Raw genomic sequence first — 26,934 nt, 5'->3', positions numbered from 1 at the left:
TCAAAGTTTGGGGACAGTGTTGTTCATATATATATATTAAAAAATAATTTTCTTTTGAACTTCATATGCATCAAAAATCCTGAAAAATATATTTCACTGTTTCCACAAAAGAAAATACAGCTCAACTGTTTTCAACACTGATTATGAGACACTGATGCTGAAAATTCAGCTTTGCCACCAGGAATAAATAACATCTTGAAATGTATTCATCTAGAAAACCGTTTTAAATTGCAATAATATGGTTGTGTTTTTGATTAAATAAAATGCTGTTTTGAATCCTATCAACTTTGAATCCTATGGCTCTTACAATTAGAGATGTGGACATCCTATGAAAGGTACTTTAGTTACTGTCCCACAGGTTGATGTCTATACAGACGTGGACAGACTGAGTTCTTCAGGCATGTCAGGCTGTTTCACATACACAAGATTAAGTAGCAAAAGTGACATCCAAGACCAATCGGGCCACCCAGGAGAACTGCAACCAGCGGAAAGGCTGTCAGAGCCCCCCTTTACACCATTAATCTTCAAGCTTCTCCTGTGCTGCCAGCTCGCATCTCCTTCAAACGGGACAGGAGAGAGAGAGGGAGGGAGGGAAATAGAGAAAAGTAAAACCACTCTGTTTTTCTCCTTTTGCTTTCCCATAGATTAACTCTTTGAGAGACAATGTGTTACTTATCACTTGTGTTTAGTTTATCGGCACAGGCTGGATTATAATGTCTATATTATTATAAACTATACACAGTTTTGACATTTAGACACCAAAAAACAAACAAAACAAAAAAACACTGAAATTAAAAATACATCTAATGCCATTTATATTTGTATATAAGGTGAAAATTCATCTTAAATTAAAGGTGAATTTTAGATTAAAGATTAGATTGGCATTTTGACATCATCCTTGCTGATTTCTCATTTCAAAATGGAAATGAACGTGTCTATGTCCAAGACAGGACTGCCACACTCACGCCCTCTCTGTGGTAAAGTGTAGATGAATGAATGGGCCTCATTAAAGCAAAATGGAGATTCCGGCACTGAAGTGTGGGGATGGTCCTTGGACCTTTCAATTCTTTCAATGATCAATAGGAACTTTCATCTCATCCTTAGAGAAGATTCCTGGTCCTTTTGCAGACAACACATACACAACCTAATGGCAATGAATGGGAAAATGTAAAAGTAAAAGAAGGATCCCGGAACTGATAAATAGCAGAAAATGAGTGTTCAGAAAATGAGTGTCATGCTGTGGCATGCCTGAAGTCCCAAGAGAGGGCTGTCTTGCTTTGGTCCAGTCCCGAGAACTGAGGAGGAAATCGACCCATCTAGAGAAAGTCTTTGAAGAGACCTGAACTCAAATTAAGGGACATGCCATGGATGCTTGCTTCTGTTTTTCTTCTATAAGAGCCCCTTTTTCATGGGATAGTATAGGCTAAATATCTTTCAAGCTTAAGCAACAAATAAGGAGTCAAATTAAACTTAACAATAAACATGTGAAAGCTAATTTATGTTTTATGCATGTGTTGTATATTACATGCTTCCATAAAACATTCCAAGAAAACGATTCTATAAAACGAGAGAAATGTTATTTGCTCTCATAATTAGTAAACACTTGTCACAAAACCCATTCATATGATTACAGTTGCCATGTTAACTGAAAAATCATCACCTGGTGATACACATGCTATTATTAACACTGCTATGAAGTTATGGAGAAATTGTAGGCTACCTTTTGTGCAAGTTGGCCCCCATTTGTACAAATTTTGATTCTTTTGATGCATTAGGTAATTAGATTAACCTTGGGCAAATTATGCAACCACATAAAACAGTGTGAAATCAAAGTCAGGTTTTAAAATGAACATCACAAAGAATTTCAGAAACTTCCCACTTCTCCAAAGTCTCTACTCTCACTTCATGAAGAGAAGAAATACGCATCGCTTGCGTTTGGACGCTGTGTGTTGCCGTACAGCGGTCAGACATCAACATGGCGTCTTCAATGTCACTCCTTGGTTTAAGCCGAATTATCTCTCTGAACTCAGTCACAAAAACATTTGTGAATCCTGCCAGGTAATAACCAGCAATTCAAAAAATTGTTTTGCATTTATATATCTAGATGCAAAGAAATAACGCTCGGTTGGTTTGTTTATCTGTTTTGAGTTTCAGTGTTAGCCGGTTAGCTAACTAACAGTTAAGAGTGTCATCTGTTAACGTTAATTCTTTAGATTTAAAAGATGGCTGTTTGACGCATATCTGTTGTGGTATCGTAATACCACATAAGATTCTATCGTCCCTCCGACCTATCTTCTTAACACGTTACACGGGTAGCTAACACATTTTTAATATAGTCAACCAAACAAAAGGCTATAATCTTAGCTGTGCTCCATTTATAACTTATAGTAATGAAACTGGCTAAAATTAGTGATATATATTGTTCTAATTCTTCTATGCTGGGTTATTGATTGTTATTGTCAGACGTCAGTGTGACTGAGCTGACTGTGAACTGAGTGTGAAGGTTGTTGTTGACCCGTGCTTCGAACGTAGGCTGCTAAAACAGAATATGTTATGTAACATATTAGCATAGCATCTATATAACATTAAACATCTATTATATATTACTATGAAACCAGTGAAAACAGTTCATCTTTGGAATATGACAACAATACAGATGTTTCTTTATCTGTCACTGAAGTTCTGGAATTTGCAAGACAATTCTCACATCACATTGTTGTAAACATCTGACTGATTATGTTGGAAATTGTGCTGCTGTCCTCTACCAATTTACTCCGATATACGTTAAAACATGTCATTAGTATTATTACAATAAAGCTAAAACTTTAATTTAGTCAAGAATTTTCTCATCTTAAAGTCAACATGAAATCTTGTCCCTCTTGTAAGGACATCTGTGATTACATGTTTATTGGCGTGAGAGCAGTGGCAAGTGTCACTCACATGACATGGTCACAGCAATGGCAAACTACAACCCTCCAATCAGTTCCCCATGGGCAGAATCAAGTCCCACCCTACATTTTTTTTTTCTTTGAGAAGTTTAATTTGGATATACGTCTCAGGCCCCGTCCACACTACTGCGTTTTCGTTTAAAAACGGAGACCTTTTGCTACGCTTGCACCTCCCGTCCACACTAAAACGGGAAAAACGAAGACCTAAAACGGAGAAGTTTAGAAACGCTGCAGCTGCGTTTTGCGTTTTGAAACTCCGGAGGGCGTTGTAGTGTGGACGAGACAAAACGGAGGAGTTTACAAACGATGACGCAGAGGCTCACGCTCGGCTCTATGATTGGGTGTCATCAGTCATGACGTTTGCTTCCCTGATTCGCCAAACACTGTTTACACCGGCGCGCGCATGCCCAGTGTTGGTGAATGGTCACGTGATCTGCGTTTTCAGTCGTTTTAATGTGGGCGGAGATCAATTCTAATACGCAGACAAAACGCTGGTGTGGGCGGAGATCGTATTCGTTTTAATTCTCCGTTTTTAAACGAAAACGCAGTAGTGTGGACGGGGCCTCAATGGGGAAGAAAAGATGATTGCAACTTCTGTTTCATGCTGATATTTAAATTGTCTCTAAACTGTCTGCTGAATATCAGCGCCCGTATTCATAAAGAATCTTAATGCATAAGTTATTCAAAAAGCATCTTAACCCTTAAAAGAGTTCTTTAGGTCAAAATTGTTAGGTGTACAGATGATGACTTTTAAAGGGGACATATCATGCAAAATCCACCTTTTTAGCCCTTAAATGCATTTTGTTGTATATTTGGAGTGTTTATAAGTACAGAAAAGATGAAATTATTCTCTTCAGGTGCTTCGTTTATATCTATATATTCTGTTTTGGTCATATTTTTCAACCTGTTCAGATTTTTCTGCATTCTATGACGTTTTTTGAACTACAGCGTCACCGTATTTGCAGCGGAACTGCCAAATAAAGACATTGACTACCGGTCCAACACTTCGAGCAATCCGCCATTATTATTTCTCGCTCCGATTTTGTAGTCCGCGCTCAATGATGCAGAAGTTACGAGAGGGCAAGTCAAAATGTTCGGTTTTTGGATGTAGTGACCTGAAGCACTTCAAGGATTCCCACTTCAACAACCTCCGCCAGTAACGTTACGTTATACAGAAGGGTTTGCCGATTGACTTCGTCTGAATGAGAGGTAACGTTAAATTCCTTCTATCTTTGGAGACGACGAACAGAGCATTTCGATAAGCTGTAAATATCGTTAATAAAAATAAAGTACTTTACTTTCTTAAAACACATGGTGGTCATGGTTTAGCAGTACCTTTGTCTTTCTTTGTTTTTGTTTTGAAGTAACGTTACACGTCTGCAGTATTGTTCTTGAGTTTCATCAATGGTCATTTAGCTGCTTTTCTGATGCTTTTCTAAACGTATCATATTATCAATACAGATTGTTTGTGGTAAGATTAGACCGTAGTCATTTATCTTGTCAGTGTGGTTGTTTTAACAAGAGAAATAGTCGACTTTCACTAATAACACAAAACAGTTAACTCACATACCAATACATCCATATGATGAAGAGGTTGTTCTGCAGGTTCGTCGTCGTCTTTATCAACTCGCTCGCTCTGGCTCGAATATGTAAGGCTTGATGGACAAGTCTTCTGTTGTTGACATTTTATTAACGTGTGAATAAAAATGTTCTTTGAAGGTATCGTATATAATCATATATCTCTAATCAAACTACAATAATGGCCGAACGTGGGGAGTTGAACTGACCGTGAACTCATCGACCTGGAGAGCGGGCGGGGTGTGACGCATCTCCTTTTTTTTTAAAGGGGCCGCTTTGAAACGGGTCGCTTAAAGAGGCACATCAGAAAAGTAGAAAAGGGGCTTGTGGAGCTATAATAATGAGGAATTCAGACCCAAGCAGTGCAGTTATGTTTTATATAGACCACAACGGTATGATTTATATGTAAAAATGAATGATTTAAAAGCATGATATGTACCCTTTAAGAGGCTTAAAAGTTTCTTTAGCAGAGAAGAAAATGGCAGAAAAATGAAGAGGGAGAAAAAATGTGTTGCAGACAATAGATTTTAGAATTTCCAATGTGGTCGTGTGCATCGATGACGTGCATATTCCCATCATCACACCTTTCGAAAATGAAACTGATTACTGTATGGAATGGAAGGATGCCAGATGGAAGGATAGTGAGGTAACCACCACCACCACCAGCTGTTAAATACACACAAATTATTCACAATTTATGTGGTCATCTTTATTTCCGACAAGTACAAAAGCAACAGTTATTCTTTTTAGGGTTGGAATTTGTTGTTTTTAATATTGGATTTTAATGTTCTTCCAATATTGTATATCTCCTCTTCATATATCAGTGGTGGTGCAGGTCCAGCCTATGCCTTCTTGCTGTTGGTCCAGTGGAAATCAAATGTTAATTTCATTAGCCTAATTAATAAAATGTAACAGGTTGGATTAGAGAACTTTTAATTATGTGAAAAGAGCATTGCACTATGTGGAAACAGCTGCTGCATATAGAAATAGACCTGAATTATATTTATTTAATATATCAAATGTTTGTAAAGTCATGTAGCCATGAATATTTATGCTTAAAGATTTAACTGATATTGTTCATTTTTAGTTGCTGCAATGTTCTTTTTTTCTTTTGTGACATACCGTGAAAATGAGTATTAGGTCAATAACTTATCATTCTGACTGTCAGCTTTCACCTGATAATATAACAGTGATTAAGAATTTTACTTGTATATTGACTTAAAGCAAGTATGTGGTTGTCTAAAGGAAGTATGTGGACGTATTTTTGTCGGGTGCTGTTGCCATGGTGAATCGTAATTTTGGAGCTCCATTAATCATGGCTTCTCCTAGGCCCCATTTGCATTGCATGGTTCAAGTAACCCAAATCTGATTTGTTCCTCTCATGTGGCACAGATCGGATATGACCGGTGAACGTGTAAGCAGGAAAAAAAAATTATGGATTCCGATTTTCTCTGATTTTCTTATTCGGATTCAGGCCTCACCAATATGTGGTAATAAATTGGATATAAATCGGATACGTGTTTGCTTGTGCCATGTAAGCAGATATGGGAGGCATGGTTTTAAGCGCTTGTGGCTACAGTGCCAACAAGGGCTCTCCTCTTTTTTCTCCCCTGTATGAGACCAATGTTTTGATGACTTTTCAGAATATTATGGAAAGAAAAACACTGTATAATTTTATTCGCATCTGCATCCATTGCATTTCGTGCTGTTTTACTCCCTTTTCCGGGTCAGAACGTCTACATTTGGTAGTTTCAGTGTTTTAAATGCAAAACTCGGATATGGGTCACTTTTAAAAGATGATGTAAGCGGGTCGTTAAAAAAAATCGGATGTAGTCAGAAAATCGGATTTGTTCATGAAGACCTGCAGTGTAAATGCAGCCATATTCATGGTGCACGTGCTTAACTCAGAGTCAACCAACTCAGAGTTGATTGAACTAACTCAATTCAGCTGTTCTGAAACCGAAAACTCAAGAGTTTCTCATCTCAGGGTAAATCAACTCAGAGTTCAAGTTTTAACTCAAGAGTAGGTTGTAACTCCTTATTAAAATGGGCCCCAGGACATCTTGGTCAGATACATGGTATCATTGACTCTTATCAAATATCAACAGATAAAAAAAAAAAAAAAATCAAAACCTGATGGCCCGTGGTAGAAATCTTCTAATGGGTTGTGGTTGCATCTTCCATCAGGTCAAAAATCCAAAGCAAACATGTGTCACAGCACAAACTAAAGCTTCTGCCATGGCCGTCCCAGTACCTGACCTGAACCCTACAGAAAATAAGTGGGAACATAGAGCTGTGAATCTGAAGGATCTGGAGAGATTCTGTATGTAGGAATGGTCTCTGATCTCTTGTCAGGTGTTCTCCAAACTCATCCGGCATTATAGGAGAAAATTCAGAGCTGTTATCTTTGCAAAAGGAGTTTGCAAAAATCATTGAATCAAAGGGTGCTGATAATTATGGCCAATGTGTTTTGGAGAAAAACTCCTTTGCTTTTACTTCAATGAAAGGTTTCATTTTTTTGCACAGTTTTCTAAATGAAAGATCAAAAGGATAAATGATAATCCATCTTTGATCATCTTTACCAGGTGTGCCAATAATTCTGACCATGACTGTAACTGCTGTTGAGGCTTTACAAATATGGCTGCAGAGTAAACAGACTTTCCGAGATTTTGGGTTGGCTCTGGCCCCCTCTCTCTCTACCCTTGATTTTCTGTTGATCAATATGGCAAAGGCCAAAACACACTTGTTTGTGCAATTCTGAATTTTTTTTTTTTTGTCAAAAAATGCACACTTTTTGCTCTCGCCCTGTATGTTTCGTTTTTCTAGAATGTTAGTTGATTTTAAATGTTTTTTTTTAGGGGCCAAGCATCAAAGGTGCAGAGGCACTATTGTATCTTTTCAGATTCTTTATTATTATTATTCTTCCGACTGGGTGTCTATGGCAGCTCATAGAACCATTTGCGGGAAAGTTGTTATGGTTTGACATTCTGATAGAGGACAGTGCCAACATTAAATATACCAATTTTGGTGTCTCTATAACTCATCGCCTCTAGCGCCACCACCAAAGTTTCACTCACATTATGCTAATAACGTTTGAACCGTAAGGCCTATCAACCAAATTATGTTGTTATGATTAGGGTAATAATAAAACATGTGAAAAACATTTGCAGATATCTTCGAACCCGCTAGTCCGATCGAGATTAAACCACCGTCAGAATTTTGGAAACATAGGTCGTTGGCTATATGTTAATGCCCAAATGTCAAAATATCTATACTAAGGGGTAGTAAAATCCAATCAAAGTCATGTGTCAGTCCCCCCCCCCCCACATTAATATCTATAACTCAGAAGTGAGATATTTTCACCAAAATTGACAAGAGTTGTATGGGCTCACTCTGAGACACACAAAAAAATGGTGGGACTGAGCCTCTTGGTGGCGCTATAATAGAACCAAACATGAAATTCCCATTGACTTTAATACAGTTTTGTTATGTAAAATGTTATTGTCCATCGGCCCAACCCTAATTCAAGCTTTATCTCTGCTATGATTTCACATTTTGACTGCAAACTTTGTATGTGTCATTGTCACCTCACTCTGATGACAACCCATCGATTTAATAACTTCGCCACCTATTGGTCGAAAGTGGCGAAATAAATAATTTTTTCGCCACTTATACAACTTATACAATTATTTATTGGTCGAAATAAATAATTGTATAAGTTACTGTAAATGTAATTTTTAAGCCATTTTGCCTAAATTCATTTTTAATTGTCTTTAATTGCTCATTGCTGCAGTTGGTCTGAAACTCCCAGCCATGTTGTTGTCTGCTTTTGTGCTTTGCCCGGGTAATGGCTACTTGCAGCAATATTTATTATATATATATTAGGGGTGGGGGAAAAATTGATTCTTAGATACATCGCGATGCGGACTTGGACGATTCTGAATCGATTCACAAATATCAAAAATCGATTTTCAAAAAAAAGTGTTTTATATTTATATATATTTCTAATAACGTAATATTGATGAAACGCAAAAGACCGAACTCTAAAGCGCGAAAGTGCAGTGCCTTAACCGTCTGTGGTGTGCACATATAACAGACACGATTGCTGAGTGTGAAATCCAAACACCCTCGTTAGAAGCTGACGTGGATTCTGGCTTCTATGAAGTTGAAGGGGGAAAGGAGCTGGACAAGAGCCACATTATTTGTAAGCTTTGTAGAATAAAACCAAAATATATCAGAAACTCAACAAATACAAGAAGCCATATGACATGTTTCCACCCAGAGGAGGATAAACATTTGGCTGTACCGGTTGTTGTTATTTTATTAATTTACTACAAGTATGCTGCTAGTTCAGGCACACATTTACTTTCCTGTTGTTTCTTTGCAATGATGATAAAATATATTGTACGTTAATTTATATATATTAAAGTTAACTACTTTTGCGAACTTGTCCTAGACGGTTTGTCAGATTTTCACCAAAATTGCACCAGATCATCTCCAGGCAGTGCTGACAGTCGATTCGTCATTTTCCGTAGCAGTTACAAAAATATACATAAGGCTGTATCTCCGCAACGCTTTATCGCATTCAGACCAACATGCTGCGTTTCGGCATAGCTCCACCTACTAGTCCGGAGATATGAAAAATGTCTCTTTTTGCTCATAACTTTTGTCCATAAATCATAAGTGTTCTTGTTGGATTCAACAAGGCGTCATGACTAGTTGACTGATATCCAATCATCCCAGATCGGCATTTTGGCTGTCGGCCATTTTGAATTATGTGCTAAAATTGCTGTGTTTTTTGAACGCATGAATGAACATGCGCTCATTGTTACAAAACTCGGTATGGGTCATCAGTGCAATGCCCTGAAGGAGCCTGAGAAGTTTTGAAACGACTTATTTTACAACCGGCCACTGCACTTCTGCGCTTCAGAGCTTCGTCTTCGCGTTCCGTCAATATTACGTTATTTTTAAATATATATCTAAAAGAATATTATATTTTATAATAGATATTATTTTTGTTTAGATATTTTCACCGAAATTGACACACAGATCAGCTCACTCTGGACACATAAAAAAAAAGGTGAGACTGAGCCTCTTGGTGGCACTATAATAGAACAAAACGTGAAATTCCCATTGACTTTAATACAGTATTGTGATGTAGAACGCTATACTTAATGAATGCATTGCTCTAACATTACTAAACTCAGAGTGTGCCATAAGCACCATGCCCTGAATGTAATCAAACGATTGAGACAGGGCCACCTATTGGTCAAAAGTGATAAACCATTAAATCATTGCATGCTCCTTGCTGCAGTTGGTCTGCCACTCCCACCCATGATGGCATCTGTTGCCGCTTCTTGCGCTTGGCCCCGGTAATGGCTGCTTGCAGCTATATTACTAATTATTATTATTTGGTTAATGTTCATAATGGTTATCAAATCACATTTGGTTTCATAACACCTTGGGCCTTATTTGTGAAACAAACATATGCAGAGCTAATTTCTGTTTAAATAATTTGTGAAACAGTTCTTAAATATATTGTTGCGTTCAATTTATTGCACCAGTTTACATAGGAACCTATTTCTGAATGATCATTGCAAAAACTTACTCTCATGGTGTTGATGAATGAATAAGATCCATTGAAGTGTTGGACTGTGGCCTCCTGTTAAAAAGTCAGTAATTCAAATCTTGTCCAAATGTAAAAGGAGTTTTATGTTTCCTCACCTGTCGGCTGTGTGTTGTTTACTCAATTGAAATGAGAGATCAGTAAGCAATTGTATTGCTCTGTACTTCTGAATTATTGTTTGTGAATCATGACAGACCAGCTACTGTTCAGTTTCAAAGGCTGCGACTGCATACTGGCAGGACTACACCAATAGCTGTTTGTTGCTAACTTGCCAGAAACTCAGCAGGCAGAATTAATGGGGGCTGAGGCGAGAGATGTGTGCCTTCCTTTCTCCTGTCCCTCGACACACATCCTCCTCCTTCAAAACATTTCACTGTGCTGTTGTTTATACCCAAGTACAATTTTTTTGTGTATGTATCTGCTTGTTATCTCTATTATTTTTTAAATTCATCTTCCTGTTTTGCAGGTCAATAAGCACGTCAGGATGGAGGCTTGTAGAACAGCAGGGACGGGGATCCCAGCTCATCACTGTGGATGAGAAACTGGTATGAACATTGGCTGTTTTGTTTTTACTGCGTTTGGTTTTGGATTGTACTAGGTCACATTTCCTATTTGCTTTTCTATTTCTGTAAAAGTTCAAATTCTTTAACACTTAAAAAAAAAATCATAAAAAAGAAAAAAAAAAGGTTGGAATTTATTCAGAGGAATTTTGGTGTGTATATATTTCCTGTATTTTAATTTAGTTTTATATGTCAAATTTACACAAACATTTAGATCATAATATTTATAGATTATTTATTAATAACAAAGATATTTTAATAAATGGTATTGTGCATTAAACATCCTCTCATAAAATCATTCTATACTGAAATGGAGATTTCTAATCTTTTTTTTTTTCATGTCCTTGAGAAACAATAATGAACTTGTTTACCTATGAGACTTCAGACACTCTGCTGGCTTGAATGTGTGGGACAGTTTTGGCAGAGTGGCGTGTTTGGGTGGACTCAGACTATCTCTGATTGTGAGCGGGCAAGTACACCCCGCCTGGTTGAGGGCTCTCGTTTAATAGTAGGGGCCACTCTAAAGTAAAGCTGCAAAAGGGCCCTCAAAAAGTGGGGATTGAAAGAAAAAGGGGGGAAACAGTCCAACAGTAGCAGACTCACAGGAAGACGGCGGCTGTCCTTTTATAATTGGCCACAGAGCTTTCATTGTTGTTCTCAGGCTAGCTGTGCCCATTGAATGGGATATTTGGTTGTGGTGAGGACTACCTGTCTTATTCAAGACATTTTAGAGAGCCGCCTTGTAATAGATATTTAAATTAGCTGTAAATGTCATCATACAATTTGCAGTAGTGGTAATGTAACTTTTACACAAGATTGCAGAATGAAGAAAAGAAACAATACATTTTTTTTTTCGATTATGGAAGTACTGTATGGACATCCCTTTCTTTTTTAACTTGTGTGTATTTATGGCATGTAGATCATATGGAAAGCATATGATCTACAGTATTGTACAACTTGAATTAAAAGAATCTTTTCAAGTTTTACAATTTAGGAATTGGTTTCTGCAGAACTGCTCTGTGAAGATGATGTGCAGGTACTCAGTGATCTGAGGTCATCTCTGAATGTCTTGTAGAATTTATATTGGGTGGGGTTTTTTTTTGACCAAAATAAATTCTACAAGACAATTGGATCTCTAATTTTTTTTTAATTTCCTGTAATTTCAAAAAATACAAAAATGTTGTGCTCATCCCAAACACCCAAATTGGGCTCAAGTGATATAAACAAATAAAGTGTGAAGTCCGCACACTGATATACTGCTACTACCCTCAGGTCTTCATCAGGCACAAAAAAAAATGTAGACACCACTATAAAAATGGCTAATATCAAAATCCTCATTCAACCCTAAAGGTGACAAAGTGCTTAAAGTGTAAATCCCAAAACATTTCCTCTGTAATAATTTCTTCTCATAATCTCCTCCTCTTGAGGATTTTGTAACCTTTTCTATACCGATATACTGCAAAGCGCTGACGTTATGGCCTACTTGTCTTAAATGAGACGCTATAGGACTGCGCATATCTCCAGTTCTAATACTTACTGCTATGTTAGTGCATAATTGACTGAAAGTTTTACCCACGTATGCAAGACCACAAGGACAACGAATTGGATAAATCACATGAGTGGAAGCACAGGTAATAAATACCATGTATCGGAATATCATGACCAGTACGTGGATGGCTAAACGATTTACATTTGTGTGTAAAAGCACACTGGGCGCTATTACCACACCTGTAGTTACCTGGAGGAAGAGTTGGAATACCTTGTTTTGTACCTGAAGGATATTCAGATTTTACAAGCAAGTCACAAAGATTTAAAGACTAATTTTGGACCATTTCGGATACATCACTCTATAGTAATTTGAAAGTGATTGCAGTACCAGTTTTAGCCACAATCTTGCGTACGGCTCCTGTAAAGATGCCTGATAATTTAGGATTACATTTACATTTTACATTTTTATTCATTTAGCTGATGCTTTTATCCAAAATGAATTACAATTGCTATGTATGTCAGCGGTCGCACGCCTCTGGAGCAACTTGGGGTTAAGCTCAGGGACACATTGGTGTCTCACAGTGAATTCGAACCCGGGTCTCTCGCACCAAAGGCATGTGTCTTATCCACTGCGCCATCACCACCCCCTAGGATCACTTTAAATGATATGCCAGTGTTTATTTAAGACTCTACGAAACTCCGCATCCAATCCTAAATACTTTGTTGTGCAAATGGGAGCATTAAGAACTTGCATTTTATTACTGTTTTGTTCGCAAACACTGCATTTGAGATGTCTCATTGAATTTCTTTTTGGCATTTTTTTATCCATTTTATGCCGTAACCACGAGAATCAAGAATCTTTTAGTTAAATCATTGGATTGATGTGTAAGATCCATCCGTGCTACAGACTCTGCGCAAATGCTTAAAATGACTGAGTAAGCTCTTATTTAAAGGTCTAGGATGAAAACTATCGCCTCTTAAAATAGTATTAAGATCCGTTGATTTTCGATACAAACCGGTATGGAGTTTCCCGTCTCATATATACTCTAACATCAAGAACACTAATGCTTCCTGGATCTCATTCCATAGTAAAATTTACATGCTCAGTCCTTGAATTAAAGCTACGTCAAGTAACTTTTCCTCTGCGGTCGCCCTACAGGTTGGAAGCGGAATTGTCCGTTACTGCTGTCGTAAATAATTTAGCCTATCACAGCCTACTGTCGCGCTCACACATGCCCTGTTTATCCAGTACCGGCTTTGGAATCATGATGACAATGCAAAAGCTGCCCGGCTGCTAGGTATCTTGCATGTAGTTGTAGTCTACTGTCGAGTACAATCCACCTATTGGCAATTGTAACGCTTGCCGTAAAGCAAGTATGTTTCTTACAGAAACTCAACCCGATCTGGCAATCTTACATGGGTATATCAGATAAAGGAACGCAAAGCGGTGGCATAAGTGCATTTCACCATGTCACGACTTGAACCACTGAAACAATTTTTTTTTTTAAGATAGTATAAAAACATCAACATCTCTGTAGGTGTGGCCTTAGTAATCATAAAAATGTCAGCAAAGAGTTTGTAAAGCAAAATCTTAGGAAAAAAGGACTCATTTAGAATGAAGTCATTTTCAAAAACTCCCATAAACAAGCAACTGCAGGCATAATTGGATGCCATTGCAGTACCTTTCACTGCGTCGTTCTGAAAAAAAACCTTAACGGTTGAATGAGGATTTTGTTTGGAGGATTGCCATGTTTATAGTGATGTGAAATCACTTGAAAGTTTTGTGAAAATGTGAAAGTGTTTTTTTTTTTTTGTGACTTGTAAAAATGTTTTTTTTTTTGTGTGTGTGTTTGACTTTTTTTGTGCGTTTTGTCACGTTACTTGTATTTGTCATATGATTGTTTTGTGTGTGCCCAATTAAGGTGATCATCTGTGTCTATTTAAAGTTGACTCCACTCTACATTGATATTGTGCCTGATGGAGACCTGAGGGTCGAAACGTTGCCTTTCAATAATTTCTTTTAGAGCAGTAATTTTCAGTGTGCGGACTTCACATTTGTTTATTCTAAATTGATAAACTTAGGTGAAATAAGTTATAGTCTGGTTAATTGGAATATGTTATATTATTCTCATTTATATTTTATATTCCATTTAGTCTAGATTTATCGGATGATATCAAAAGGCAAAATTAATAAAGAGAGAATTATATTTTACAAAGTCAAGCTCTGGTGTTTATGAATGATATTTCAGTCTACTATTTCTCAACATCTAATTTTGAAAAGGGAAATATAAAAAAAAAAAATCTTGAGCTCCAGTGAAAGTGCTTGCAAATGTGCCTCTTTGCAGTGCAGTCAAATGTGTGGCATTGCAAATGACGGTAATTAAGGTCCTGCGTGATTGTGGCGGAGTCTGGGCACTTTCACCCTCTGGTGCCTGCACTGACTTGCTTTTGTTAGTAATTACAGTTTGATTAAGCATGCTGGGCCACGAGAAAGCCTGCGTGGCTGGCCAGTGACACAGCTTCACAAGGAATGTCTGAGCCATGCAAGAGCTCATATAACCAGAGCTTTCTGAATGAACTGTGTATGAGGATCTAATCTGCTTGTGAAACTCCTTTATATCTTTATATACTCCTTTTTAATAATGCTGATGTGTAATTCTCATTCATGCCGATTCTGTTTAATATGTAAAAGACCATTATGAGTGAGCCGTTTGCATTTCCCTAAAAGCATAATCAATATGGGTCTGTGGTGCTGTGAAACACTGCCTTGTTAGTTTGAACATCCGGGTCAGCCCAACACACCAACAGTGGCTCAACCAGTGGTGTGAGTTTGGGATGGAGTCTGTTTGGCGGCCAATGGCAGACAGGGGATAGTGTTCGTGTTATGTCATGTATTTGCTATCTGTTGCTAGTGGTCTGGAAATTACACAGTCATTTACTGAAAGTGAATGTATTTGCATGTATATTGAAATGTTTTTGCGAACCATTCTGCATATGAAAATAAATGCAAACAGCAGTGAAATTATGCCTAATTGCAAGCAAGAGGCATTTTGTTTAGCAGGTCGCCGTAAATCGAATGGACTTGTTAAAATAGCTGTCGAGCGCGTATCGTTGTTAGAGGCTCCAGGGTAGACAGAATTAAAGATCCAGACGTGATTCTGTCCTTCTCCCCCTTCCCCCTCTTTCCCTTCAGTGTTCATCTCAAGTGTCTGTTTTGTCTAGTTGTCCCCTCATACCAGGTGCTTGTCCGAAGAAAAAAACAAAAAACCCAAGGCCGGCAAGTAGGTTAAAGGATATGGCTCTTTAAAGAGGATCTGACAAGAGGCTTTGTGTATTAGTCACTAAATGGTATTTCATTTGCTTAACACTTAAAGTAACCTTTAAAGTGCCCAACAGCACTTTGTGTGGCAGAGGAAGGACACTCGCACCAGCTGTAGTGCACGCTGTTCCTAACTTCTTTTTCATCACCCTGTGATCTTCCAAAAGGGTCAACACACTTTTTTTCGACTGGTCATAGTCGAAAAATATGAATGTTAATGTAGTTGTTTGGCCTTTAGTAATAATTATAATTGGGTTGTCTGACCCATTTATAAATCTTTTATTAATTGTGATTGCTATAAGGCCAGTCACAATAACTGCTTTTTTGTTAGGCGATATATATTGTACCAAAGATAATTGCGATATGCAATATTATTGTCATTTCAAGACCATTTTACTCTGAATTTATTAGTAAAGTCCAATGAGAATTTACAGTTCTTCAGATATAAATCCTTTTTAATGAAGTGGCATCTTAAACTTCTGAAGGTACAGTAATGTTTTATTTAAACTTCAAAATTTAATATAATAAGGGTGGGCTATAATAATGGTTCATTAAACATGTATTTTTGCAATTCATGAGTGTGATTTTTATTTGTATCATCGTATTAAACATATTTTTTAAGTCAAACTTCTTTGACAAGTTTCGTTATCAAAACATGTTTGAAATGTTTTAATTTATTAATTAATAATCAATATTATTTAGAAGTAGCGACTGTTTTTGTCACCCAATCAGCAAACTAATTGTTGCAAGTACTGATGGGATCTGATCACATTGTCACCATCAGTGGTTGTTGGCTCGTTTCAAGCCTGTATAATAACCAAAAGTGGTGATTTGTCAAGTTGTTACCTCACAATCGGACAAACTAGTACAGAACATTAACTAATGAGTTTAACTCAGACCAATCTTGACCCAACTCATTAACTAAGTCTTTAAAATGAACAGATTCAGAGGAACATTGTTCACAAATGGAAAATTGGTAAATCAGTAATGGCATTAAAGACAAGGCTACCCAATGTAGAAAAGGGTGATTTTAAAAATGTTTTCAATGTCACAGGCATCTTGTTTTTGTTTTTTCTTCATTGAGTGTTTTGCTTGTTGACTAAGTGTCTAAATCATTTTAGCAAATTGCTTCCTTCAAACTATTAGATTAAATGAGAAACACATTTGTTCAGACAGAGGGCATATAGTGTTACAATTGAAGAACATCATATTGCTTATGCATTACCCAATAAGGTGATTGCCAACAAAACATTGAAGACAAGTCCACATTTAAACACTTTCCATGTATTCCAAGTATTTTTATGAAGTTTTTGTTTCTCACATAGTGGCACCAAACAGAATTGAAAAATTCAAAATTCTCTTAATCTACTTCTTCAGCCCTCGGTTGTTTAAAGGTTACAAATGCCTGGCCAATAGGACAATTTTTCTAAGCACTAAAGAAACCTTGCAATTTCTGTTGATCTGCAAAGATGTGCACATCTCTCTTTCATGTTTATGTTAATACTGGTCTGTCTCTGTTTATCATGTGGATAATCCATCATTGGTCACAAATTGTTTTTTAACCAGAAAGTACATTTCTGTATGTGGACACACCAGCCTATAGGCCTAAAGTCATTTTTATTTTGGATGTTTGGATATATATATATATATATATATATATTTTTTTTTCATTTTATTAATCACTATGTGAATTTTACGGGAATGATTCTGAAGGGATTGTGCTGAAAGGGAAGGAGGGGTATTATTACAAACAACTAAATGGGAACTTGATTTATATACGGACACTACAGCCATCAGAAGTCATTGAGGCCATGTTCACACTAATACGTTTTCGTTTGAAAACGTATATTTTTCTCTCCGTTTTGGCCTTCCGTCCACACTGAGACGCCGTTTTAAGTCAACAAAAACGCATCGTTTGGAAAACGCTCTCCAAAGTGGATAAATTTGAAAATGCCGTTTTCGCGTTGTAGTGTGGACAGTGAATCCGGAGGTATTTCAAACCGATGACGTAAGTTTAGTCATGTGATCCATGTAGTACCAAATAGATATTCATGTTTATCGGTATTGTGCCTTTTATGTGTTATTCATTTTTACACTATTGCTAAAATATGTTACTTTCTATGTTACTTAATATGTGCTATTCTTCATAGCACAGCACTGCAAAGATGACAGATAATGTAGCTTACTCACATTTGCTGTCCTGCGGCAAAACAGGAGAGCAGTTGCGTTTTAGACCAAACATATGGTGACTGAATGCGACCTGGACGCAGTAAAGTGAATTTAGAAGTTTCTCATCCACACTGAAACGTCAGAAAACTCCTGAAAACGCTAGTGTGGATGGAGAGCGTTTTTAAACGAAAACCCCGTTTTCAAATCTATCCGGATTAATGTGGACGTAGCCTGAGAGGCTCAACCCTGTAACCCTCCAATATCTTTTTTTTTTTTATCCACAATTTTCTATATTATTGTCAGTCTGAGCTTAAAACATGCCAGTACATGCCCTGCCACTTGGAGTCCACTATGTCAGAAACAGATGAATCTGCTGTCGAATGTGTGTGGGAGACTGATTTGTATTTCACATTCTAAATATCAGAGTGATCAAGCAAAAGTCAAGAAACCTCTCCTGAAGGGAGTGTTAAAGTTTAAAAATGTCAGTTTTATGAATATATTTGTGGTTATCATATGTGCTTTTAAATCACTTGAGAATTCAACCTCAAGAGCATTTTTTTTTCTTCTGTTCTGTTCGTACACCAAATTCTTTCTTGTTTACACTTGGGTATCGGTCTTGTCGGCCACACTTGGCTCTACCAAGATGCACGCAGGGCTCATTCAAGCAGTCGGCCCCACAGTCTGCCGCTCTGAAAAGGCTCTCATGCTCTTTATTCACAGAGGAGCCAGAGGTGTCAGAAATATAGACACGCTTTCACGTGACGGAGACTTTGCCAGTCTTTTCTCCCTCTCTCTTAAGCCTGGCATTCTATCTGCACATACAGGTATTGAAGGGCTCATTGAATAGTGTCAAACTTCATAGTTCTCATTTTGCTTCCTGTACATGCAAGGAGAAAAGTGCAGTGTTTTCCTTTTGTGGTCCCTCTCTCTGGCCTAATTTTTCTTTCCCCCTTGAAGCACCATATTTAAGGCACAGCCACTTGCTTTGTCTATGCGCCTTTGTGCATTCGTCTGTTGCTTAGATCACCCTCGTAGTTTTTGTTGTCCTTAATGTATGCAGGCAAGACTAAGTCTAGACTATTTTTTTTTCCCCAATTTTTTTTTTTTTTTTTTGCAGGACAATGGGAAGTATTTCAGTTTTTTTTTTAGAAAATATTTAAGATATTAAATATGTCTGAATGTAGGGTGTATATGGAATAACTAATAGTAAAATATGATTTAATTAATACTTGTTATATTATTTACCTTAACCAGAAATGTATATATTGTGGTTTAAGCACGCACATTGAATTTAAGTCTTGAAAGTCTGTTTAGACTAATTGTCATTCTGCTCAGCAGTGTCTTTGAACGAGCCCCCTTCGTCTATCCCTTGCGCTAAACATTTGTAACAGAAACAATATCATGTAGAGATTTTTGCCATTTCAGCTTTCAAGCTAACTGAATCTGATCCTAAGGTTTGGCTATCCACGTCATGGAAAGTTCTGACATTTTGCCAAATATTTGTCGTCATTAAGTTACTAACGTGGTTCTGAGCCTAGTAGTTTAAGCCATTTTACCATCTTTGACCATTTTTAAGATTTGTTTATCATATAGCCAAACATATTTTCCCCCTTTTAGTCAAATTATCCTGTAAAGTGGAGCGTATGTTACTGTATTTTCTTCCCAGCCTGCTGGAGTGTCACGTGAAGACTTTGTGTAAGTCTGTGTTTGAAGGCCTTTTGTTCACAGTTCATGCTAAAGAACCTCCTTTATATGAATCAAGTGGCAGATGATAGACAATGATGAAAATTTGATTCTTTGAAGTTGTAATAGCGTTTGAAATGTGTGAAGTTCCTGCATTGAAAAGTGAGCTGCTCGTAGGATTCACAACCTTGGGTGGCTGCTTTCTGGGAGGTTTGTCTCTGTGGTGTTGCCGACTTCCCATTGCTGGTCGCTAATTCCTAAAGGAATTGGGCTCTCTTTCCCTTTCAGTAGACACTCCTTTAGCTCAGCTGCACCACACTAGAGTCTAGTACCATGAAACATGCTACTGTACACATCTTTCAGATCACCTTCTTGTAACAGTCCTCTCTTATTCTTTTTATACAATAAACCATGAGCACTTTTAAAAGGGTCATGACATGGATTATTTTATTTTAATATTTTCTTTGGGGTTCACTTTTATAATGTTAATAAAGCTTTTTGCTAAAAAAAAAAAAACAAGCTTAACAAACACACACACGTATTTAGTATTAGTATTATTATTATTATGTGGAAAAACAATTGTTTTCAACTCTCATTCTGCCCATCTGTCTAAAATAACCCGGAGTGGTGGCTCCTTTAAATCTACACTGGGTGATTTTTATCCCCATCTAGCGGTGAAAAGGTATATGACCATCCAGTGAATATTAGTTTCTGTTTCTCTCAATTCCGATTTCGTTTTAACTCCTACGGTGGCCAATGTAGTCCAAGATTAACATGGCTTCCAGTTCGACCTCGTCCATGGGTGTTAACTCAAACGTAAACGCGAAAGGCGAAGCTTGAATGAACGGGTATGTCCCTCTTTGGCTAATGTACTTTCAAGATGGAGGGGCAACATGGCGACCGACATAAGAACCCCTTACCCGTATGTATTTTCAACGGCATATTATACACTCACGAGAATACTTTTTTACTTGAACAAAGTAAATATACGTTAATAACACATACATTTTTGAAAGAACTAAGTGTTTTTAACTAAGAATAAACTAAAAGAGTTACACAGTGTAGCTTTAAGGCTTTTCCACAAACAGTCACTGTTATGATTCCCTGACGTCATTGCATAGGAAACGGTATCAACGTCCACTCGCTATGCACATAAGTGTTTGAAAACCATTAGGGGTGTAACAGAAGTCACATTTTGGTACGTACCTCAGTTTTGGTTTCATGGTCCGATGCAAGTTTGGTACAACAGGATAAGGCAACAAATCCCCAATGTTAGGTTTCTTTTCATTTATTTTAAACAGACAGCAGTGCAAATTACAGTTTACCTATCCGCATTTAGTCCCCGCTGAGGTAGTTGTAGTTTGTACGTTTGACTTATTTTATAGCTTCTTATACTTTTATAATGAGTTTTGATCCTTTAAACTGACAAATATCTAAGAGATAGGGTTGTGTCATTTCATTTTATTATACATGTATGTACATGCACTGAAGATAATCTGTACATAAGCACATATTGCCTGAACCACATTAAAGTGTTGTGAGTGACGTTATCAGTAACGCTGCTGTACCATTTGAGTTGCATTGCAGTGTGGATTTCTGACTGTGTTCGTCATCATCATGTATGGCGGAATACCATAGCAAGTGCTTGGGAGTGCCGAGTCAAAGTGCTCCCGAGCAATAAAGTTATTCCGCCATACATTATAATTCTACATTTGACACGCTTGCCTTAGAAAAGCGCAACGTTTTATTTCGTCACCATTCTTGGTCGAGTTATACTACTCGTCTAGCTATTTAAATGGGGAAAACATGGAGGACCATGGTTTGGTCGCTTCTCTGCTTGGATCCTAATGAATGAGCTGGGCTAAGCTAAGTGCTAACAAAGTTTCGCTGCAAGACCCATGTATGCATATGCATCAACTTGTCTTAGTTAAGGGAATAACATTTAATATGAAAAAACGTATGCCTTTAAGCTACATCTATTACAGATGTCATGATTGAAGTGAAATACAAATGAGAAGTATCAATTGTGGCATTACTCTTACAGTATATTTTCTCATGTTACATCATATTTCTTACACGTGGTTTGCAGCATTATGCTTATTGAATGCTTGTGAATGCAATGTCATATCAAAGGCATTTTGATTTGTCACGGCGGAGATGTACATGTGCAGCGTTACACACATTTAATGATAAATTTGGGCAAATTTGCTAATCATAAACAAAGTGCAGAAAAGATGCAAGTAAGAGATTAATTTTGTAGTATAGACCTCTTCAGTGATTATAATAGGAGTTTTTGAAAAAGTGCATAATTCACAAAATATTGAACACGGGCAAAGAACCCTGACAAGTCATCATGACCTCAGTGTTCTTTGCCCGCTTTCTTTTTTATCATTTATTCGATTTAAATAACTGTTTAGTTTTTCATGCTACTGAAATAACCAATATGAGGCCTTGATTTTCTAATCTGTAAAAGCAATAAACAGTTATTAGCATGTATCTAGACAAAATATTGACTTGCACAAAAACTTTCTATTAATCAACAATAATGATTTTGTCATATTGCAGCTTCACCCTCTGGGAAGGTTCCTGGTTGTTTTAGGTTATTTACATTCTGCGTTATTGTGTAAATACATGAGCAGCGTTAGATGTTCTGTGTACATAAACAAATGCATTTCAGGTGCAGCCTCTGTTCCACCTTTGCAGTGTAAAGATGGCTTTTGTTGATGTTGAAAAAGTGTAACAATCTATAGTATTTTGATTGATTGTAAGTATTTGAAAAAAAGAACACAAATACATTTAATAAGGTTGTAGCAATGGTAAAGATTCAGGGAAGGAGACGGGAACTGGCGAACATTCAATGTTACTTAATTCTAATATAAACAAATTTAAAAAAAACAAGAAAGTAAAGCATCTGCTCTTCACAGACGACTGCCTCATAAACATAAAACACAACATAAATAGTCCAGGCCTAGTCCTCTCTCGTCCTTCACTATCGTTACTTATTTTATCATTCCGGAGCTCCACCGTGACAGACGGTGACCCGCCCTGCTTGCCTAAAGTAATTATAATGATTTCCTTTTCAAAAGGTAAAAAAAGACCATGGAAATCAATTCCAGGAGGCAAATAATTTCCCTTAATGGAAAAGTACATTTCTGACCTTTTTTATTATTATTAATATTTTTCAGTTATTCATTTAATCTAGCACAAATATTGGTGTTTTGAAACAATCCAGCTTAAATTGAATTGGGTAAAACTCTGCAATCATATTGTTACCTTTGTAACTGCCCTGAATATTTCACCTGCTGAGATTGAAACCTTCAGGTTTAATGTACTATTCAATTCAAGTTCGCAGTGTTCTTTTCACTTTCACAACTGAAAGCCCAGGATTCTGACCTCTTACTGTAGACCTGCAGTGAAGATCACAATAGACTGTCTCGATGCATTTTGAGAGTGTGAGAAATTAGCTTGTCTAGACAAGTGTACGTCTGCATTCAAAAAAAGAACAATTTGGGCTTTTATGCACTTTTGGGATTGGGAATAGTACAAATATGTGAGAACAACAAAATCTCATTTTATGACTTTTTTTATAAGAGCACAAATGTGAATCTTGTTTTTGGCAAACAACATATTAAAGTGTAACTTCACCGATTTTCACCTGCTTTGTATTGTTACATAGCCTGGATGCCAGGCTGAACCCCGCCCACAACATTTTTTGGTCGGGAAGTTCGGTCTGGACTTGATCCATTGAGGAGTAATTATGTCTGTTCTGTTGGGCCAATCATATTGCCAGGGCGGGCTTTATACGATGATTGACAGATGATCTGCAGTTACGTAATCACGTTATCAAAGAGCGCTTGGGTTAAACTTGTTTCCCTCAGATAACTGCAACTTGAGAATTGAGATGTACAGATTATGCTATCGCGTCTGTTGCAAAAGAAATCGACAGCGTATTCATTTTAAAGGCGAACAGAGAATTGCAATCAAGGCATTTGGCAATCGGAAAAATGTGTTTATCGTCTTTCCTACGGGATTCGGCAAAAGTTTAATTGATCAGCTGGCTCCAATGGCCGCTAAGATGATGGGACGCAGAAAGAAAGAAAGAAAAACTCTGGTCGTTGTGTTTTTTCCTTTGGTCGCGCTCATGGAGGACCAAGTAAAAGAAGCAACACTCATTAATTTACTACTTCTTCCAGTGTGCGTGCAGTTGAGTTCTGTTGACGACTATTTGTAGCTCAACATGCGTCACTTACTGCGTTGCTGTAGGTCTATCCGATTCAGTGCAGAGTTTTTTTTTTTTGTTTTTTTTTTTGTTGTTTTTCCTTGTTCGGTTAAGACACGTCTCTTAATCAAAGCCCTATGGAGCAGTATCAGACTCACGTTCTATGAGTATGACAAAGTCAGGCTAATTGTTACCGTGTCTGTATTATAATGTAATGTTACTCTTTCTCGGTGTTACCTGGACTGAGAAATTCACATTTAATTGTCTGCAAAAGTCTTTTGACTGTTTCAGGGCTTTCGTGAAGTCTACAGATTATACTTTAGAATTTTTCTTAATTGACTGAGGGTTATTAACAGAACAGTTATTGTAAGAGTAAAAAACACTGATCATTTTATCATAGTCATACAATGTCTAATCTTTAAACAGCATTAGGGCCGCACAATATATCATAATATCGCAAATTGACATTGCAATGACTTGTGATATCTAAATGATTTTAATAGGCTACTTCAAAATGTTGTGAAGTCATTTTTATGTTGATGCATATAGCAGAGAATAGACTGCACGTGACTGTTACTTAAAGGAGTAGTTCACTTTTAAAAAAACTTTTGCTGATAAGTTACTCACCCCCATGTCATCCAAGATATCCATATCATTCTTTCTTCAGTCGAAAAGAAATTAAGGTTTTTGATGAAAACATTCCAGGATTTTTCTCCATATAATGGACTTCAATGGTAACCAAACGGTTCAAGGTCCAAAAGACAGTTTCAGTGCAAACTGTTCAAAGGGATTTAAACGATTTTCGACAATGAATAAGGGTCTTATCAAGTGAAACGATCGCTCATTTAAAAAACAACAAAAAAACAAAGTTTAAGTCTTATAAGTTTAAATGGTCGCCTTGCTCTGTTCTGTGATGCGTGTTCGTGACTTTCCTATTCTCATTTTTCACCCTTCTTCCCTCAGGTCGTAGATAAAGACAGCTACCCTATAAAAAATCACGGCTAGGGGAGAGCTTTGTAATTGCAGCCATAAAAGCATTGAATTCACAGAAAGCCTAATTTATGTGTACAATGTGTATATGTGGATGTTATGAGTGATGAATGTTGCTCCTGGTACAGACTGTGTAAACAAATTTCCTCTATTGAGGGCAATAAAGAAGGAATATGAATATGAACTCGTTTATCAAAATGAACGAATCTTTTCCCGAGTCAACTCGTTGAATGAACCAAATGACACGAAAAAAGATTTGTTCGTTTTGATAAACGAGTTCAAAAACGAGAGTCACGAACGTGCATCACAGAACAGAGCAAGGCGACCATTTGAGCTTCTAAAACTTAAACTTTGTTATTTATTTTTTAAATGAGCGATCGTTTCTCTTGATAAGACCCTTATTCATCGTCTGAAATCGTTTAAAGCCCTTTGAACAGTTTGCACTTTTGGACCTTAAAGCATTTGGTGGCCAGTAAAGTGCATTATATGGAGAAAAATCCTGGAATGTTTTCATCAAAAACCTTAATTTCTTTTCGACTGAAGAAAGAACATTAGTTTCTCTCAGTTTACACTCCATTTGTGTTTGTGGTAATCAAGTTTGAATTTTTTTTGGAGGTTTTTCAGATTTTCCGTTGTGGCGTTCTCTCCATGTTTATGACTCTCTGCCTACAATGCGGTGAATTCTTCACTGGAAAAAAGAAAATAACTCACTCCTGCTAAATTTTAATTCTTGCACCTGCAGCCAAGTTTTATTGAAAGCTGATTTTGCCAGCAGTGAAGTACCCCTCCAACTCTTAGGATTTGATGAACAGTTTTGCCTTTAATCATATTGTACTCTTATCTCTCTCATTTTGTCAGGACATCACAGCTTTGACTGGTGTTCCCGAGGAGCATATTAAGACGCGCAAAGTCCGTATCTTTGTGCCCGCCCGCAATGCCATGCAGTCTGGCGTCAAAAACACTCAAAAGTGGAAGATGGATTTTGACACCAGAGAGCGCTGGGAGAACCAACTGATGGGCTGGGCCTCCTCGTGAGTGGACGGACGTCATTGTGATAAATGTGCTTTTTGAATTGCCGGATGGAAATCTATTGTCTGAATAATTTTTTATTCCCATCTAGGGGAGACCCCCTGTCCAACATGGTGCTTACTTTCAGCACCAAGGAGGAGGCTATCGCTTTCGCAGAGAAGAACGGTAATCCATTTAGACGTTTTTCCACTATCGTGACTATATTTTTTAAACACTACAATCTTCCTATTAGAATCGCATCCAAAAACGTCTCTTGAGAGAGAGGATGCTTAGCTTTGAAAAAGGAAATGTGTTTGTGTTTGTGGCATAAAGATTTGCATTTATCCTCACCCTGTCTTCTTTGGCCTGGTGTTTACACCGCACATCAGCAGCAGTGGACATATCCCAAATCCAGCCTGTAAGATATACTTGGCTGAGCCTGCTCTGCGCCTGTTTATTTTTACAGGTTGGAGTTATGATATAACAGAAAAGAGGGTCCCTAAGCCGAGAGTGAAGTCATATGGAGCAAACTTTTCCTGGGACAAAAGGACCAGAAGGTCGGCCAAGTAGTCGTCCCATCTCTGCCTGTCTGTGTTGTCTTTAACAGACTTGTAAAAAATAATATACTCTATGTATCTAATAAACTTTCTTTACAACATCTTCCTTTACCAAGTCTGGAGATTACTTCACGAATAATTGTAATGACACAATATCCATGGTAGCATTTAGCACTTTTTATTACTGAAGCTGTTGTTTGTTCTAGCCGTGTGCTTTGAAATGTCATCTCCGTTTCCTCAGAAAATAATTCTTGTCAGGTGGTTTGTTTTTCCCCCCCTTCAAATCCTCTTGAAGACAGTTTAGCGTTAATGTTTCTGAAACGGCAAGATGAGGTAAATGTCAAGCTTCAAAGACTGAATGCGGCTAGTTATGTTTACTCTCATGTTCCTCCAGGGATGAACTGAGATGAGGAAAACACCTGTCTGCTCCAAATGATGTTCAATTGAAAAAGCAGTCGTCTCTGCTAGCACATTTGCACAGTGACTGTTACTACTCAAACCATGTTCATTTCACATCACATTACAAATCTACGTTATCTGGAATCGTTGAAATGTGGTTTACATTTTTAAGCCTTAAGTCAGAATGAGTGACTTTACTTGATTGATCTGGACCTGACACCATTGCCTTCTAATGGCGTGCATGTAAAAGAAGTAATTGGTGAGTGACCAAAAGTGCAACATCCAGAGAAGTTCTATGCAAACAGAAAGTGAGAAAGACCACACAGATCATTGTGAAGGACAGGAGATGATTTTGAGAAGCTTTGCGTAACACTGGCCTTTAGGGGAGAG

General features: G+C 37.4%; 1 protein-coding gene across 1 annotated transcript; it reads left to right on the top strand.

The window, feature by feature from the left end:
- Positions 1 to 1,902: 1,902 nt before the first annotated feature.
- On the top strand, positions 1,903 to 26,248 carry ndufs4 (NADH:ubiquinone oxidoreductase subunit S4). Its single transcript, XM_039650077.2, has 5 exons — positions 1,903 to 2,058; positions 10,619 to 10,697; positions 25,439 to 25,611; positions 25,701 to 25,774; positions 26,055 to 26,248. Exons 1-5 carry the CDS (start codon positions 1,976 to 1,978, stop codon positions 26,156 to 26,158), a joined length of 513 nt encoding a protein of 170 aa, XP_039506011.1. The 5' UTR covers positions 1,903 to 1,975; the 3' UTR covers positions 26,159 to 26,248.
- The last annotated feature ends 686 nt before the right edge of the window (positions 26,249 to 26,934 follow it).

Source organism: Pimephales promelas, chromosome 4, assembly GCF_988280905.1.
Source record: "Pimephales promelas chromosome 4, fPimPro1.hap1.1, whole genome shotgun sequence".
Lineage (NCBI taxonomy): Eukaryota > Metazoa > Chordata > Actinopteri > Cypriniformes > Leuciscidae > Pimephales > Pimephales promelas.
The sequence above is the reverse complement of the archived record's forward strand: the minus strand, read 5'-3'. Positions and strand labels throughout refer to the sequence as shown.

What these genes read in the sequence shown, in the direction of transcription:
- ndufs4 (XM_039650077.2), top strand. Translation starts at nt 1,976, where the DNA reads ATGGCGTCTTCAATGTCACTCCTTGGTTTAAGCCGAATTATCTCTCTG. An exon ending in CTGATGGGCTGGGCCTCCTC is followed by an intron (nt 25,612 to 25,700) that starts GTGAGTGGACGG and finishes ATTCCCATCTAG; the next exon opens with GGGAGACCCCCTGTCCAACA. An exon ending in CGCTTTCGCAGAGAAGAACG is followed by an intron (nt 25,775 to 26,054) that starts GTAATCCATTTA and finishes TTATTTTTACAG; the next exon opens with GTTGGAGTTATGATATAACA.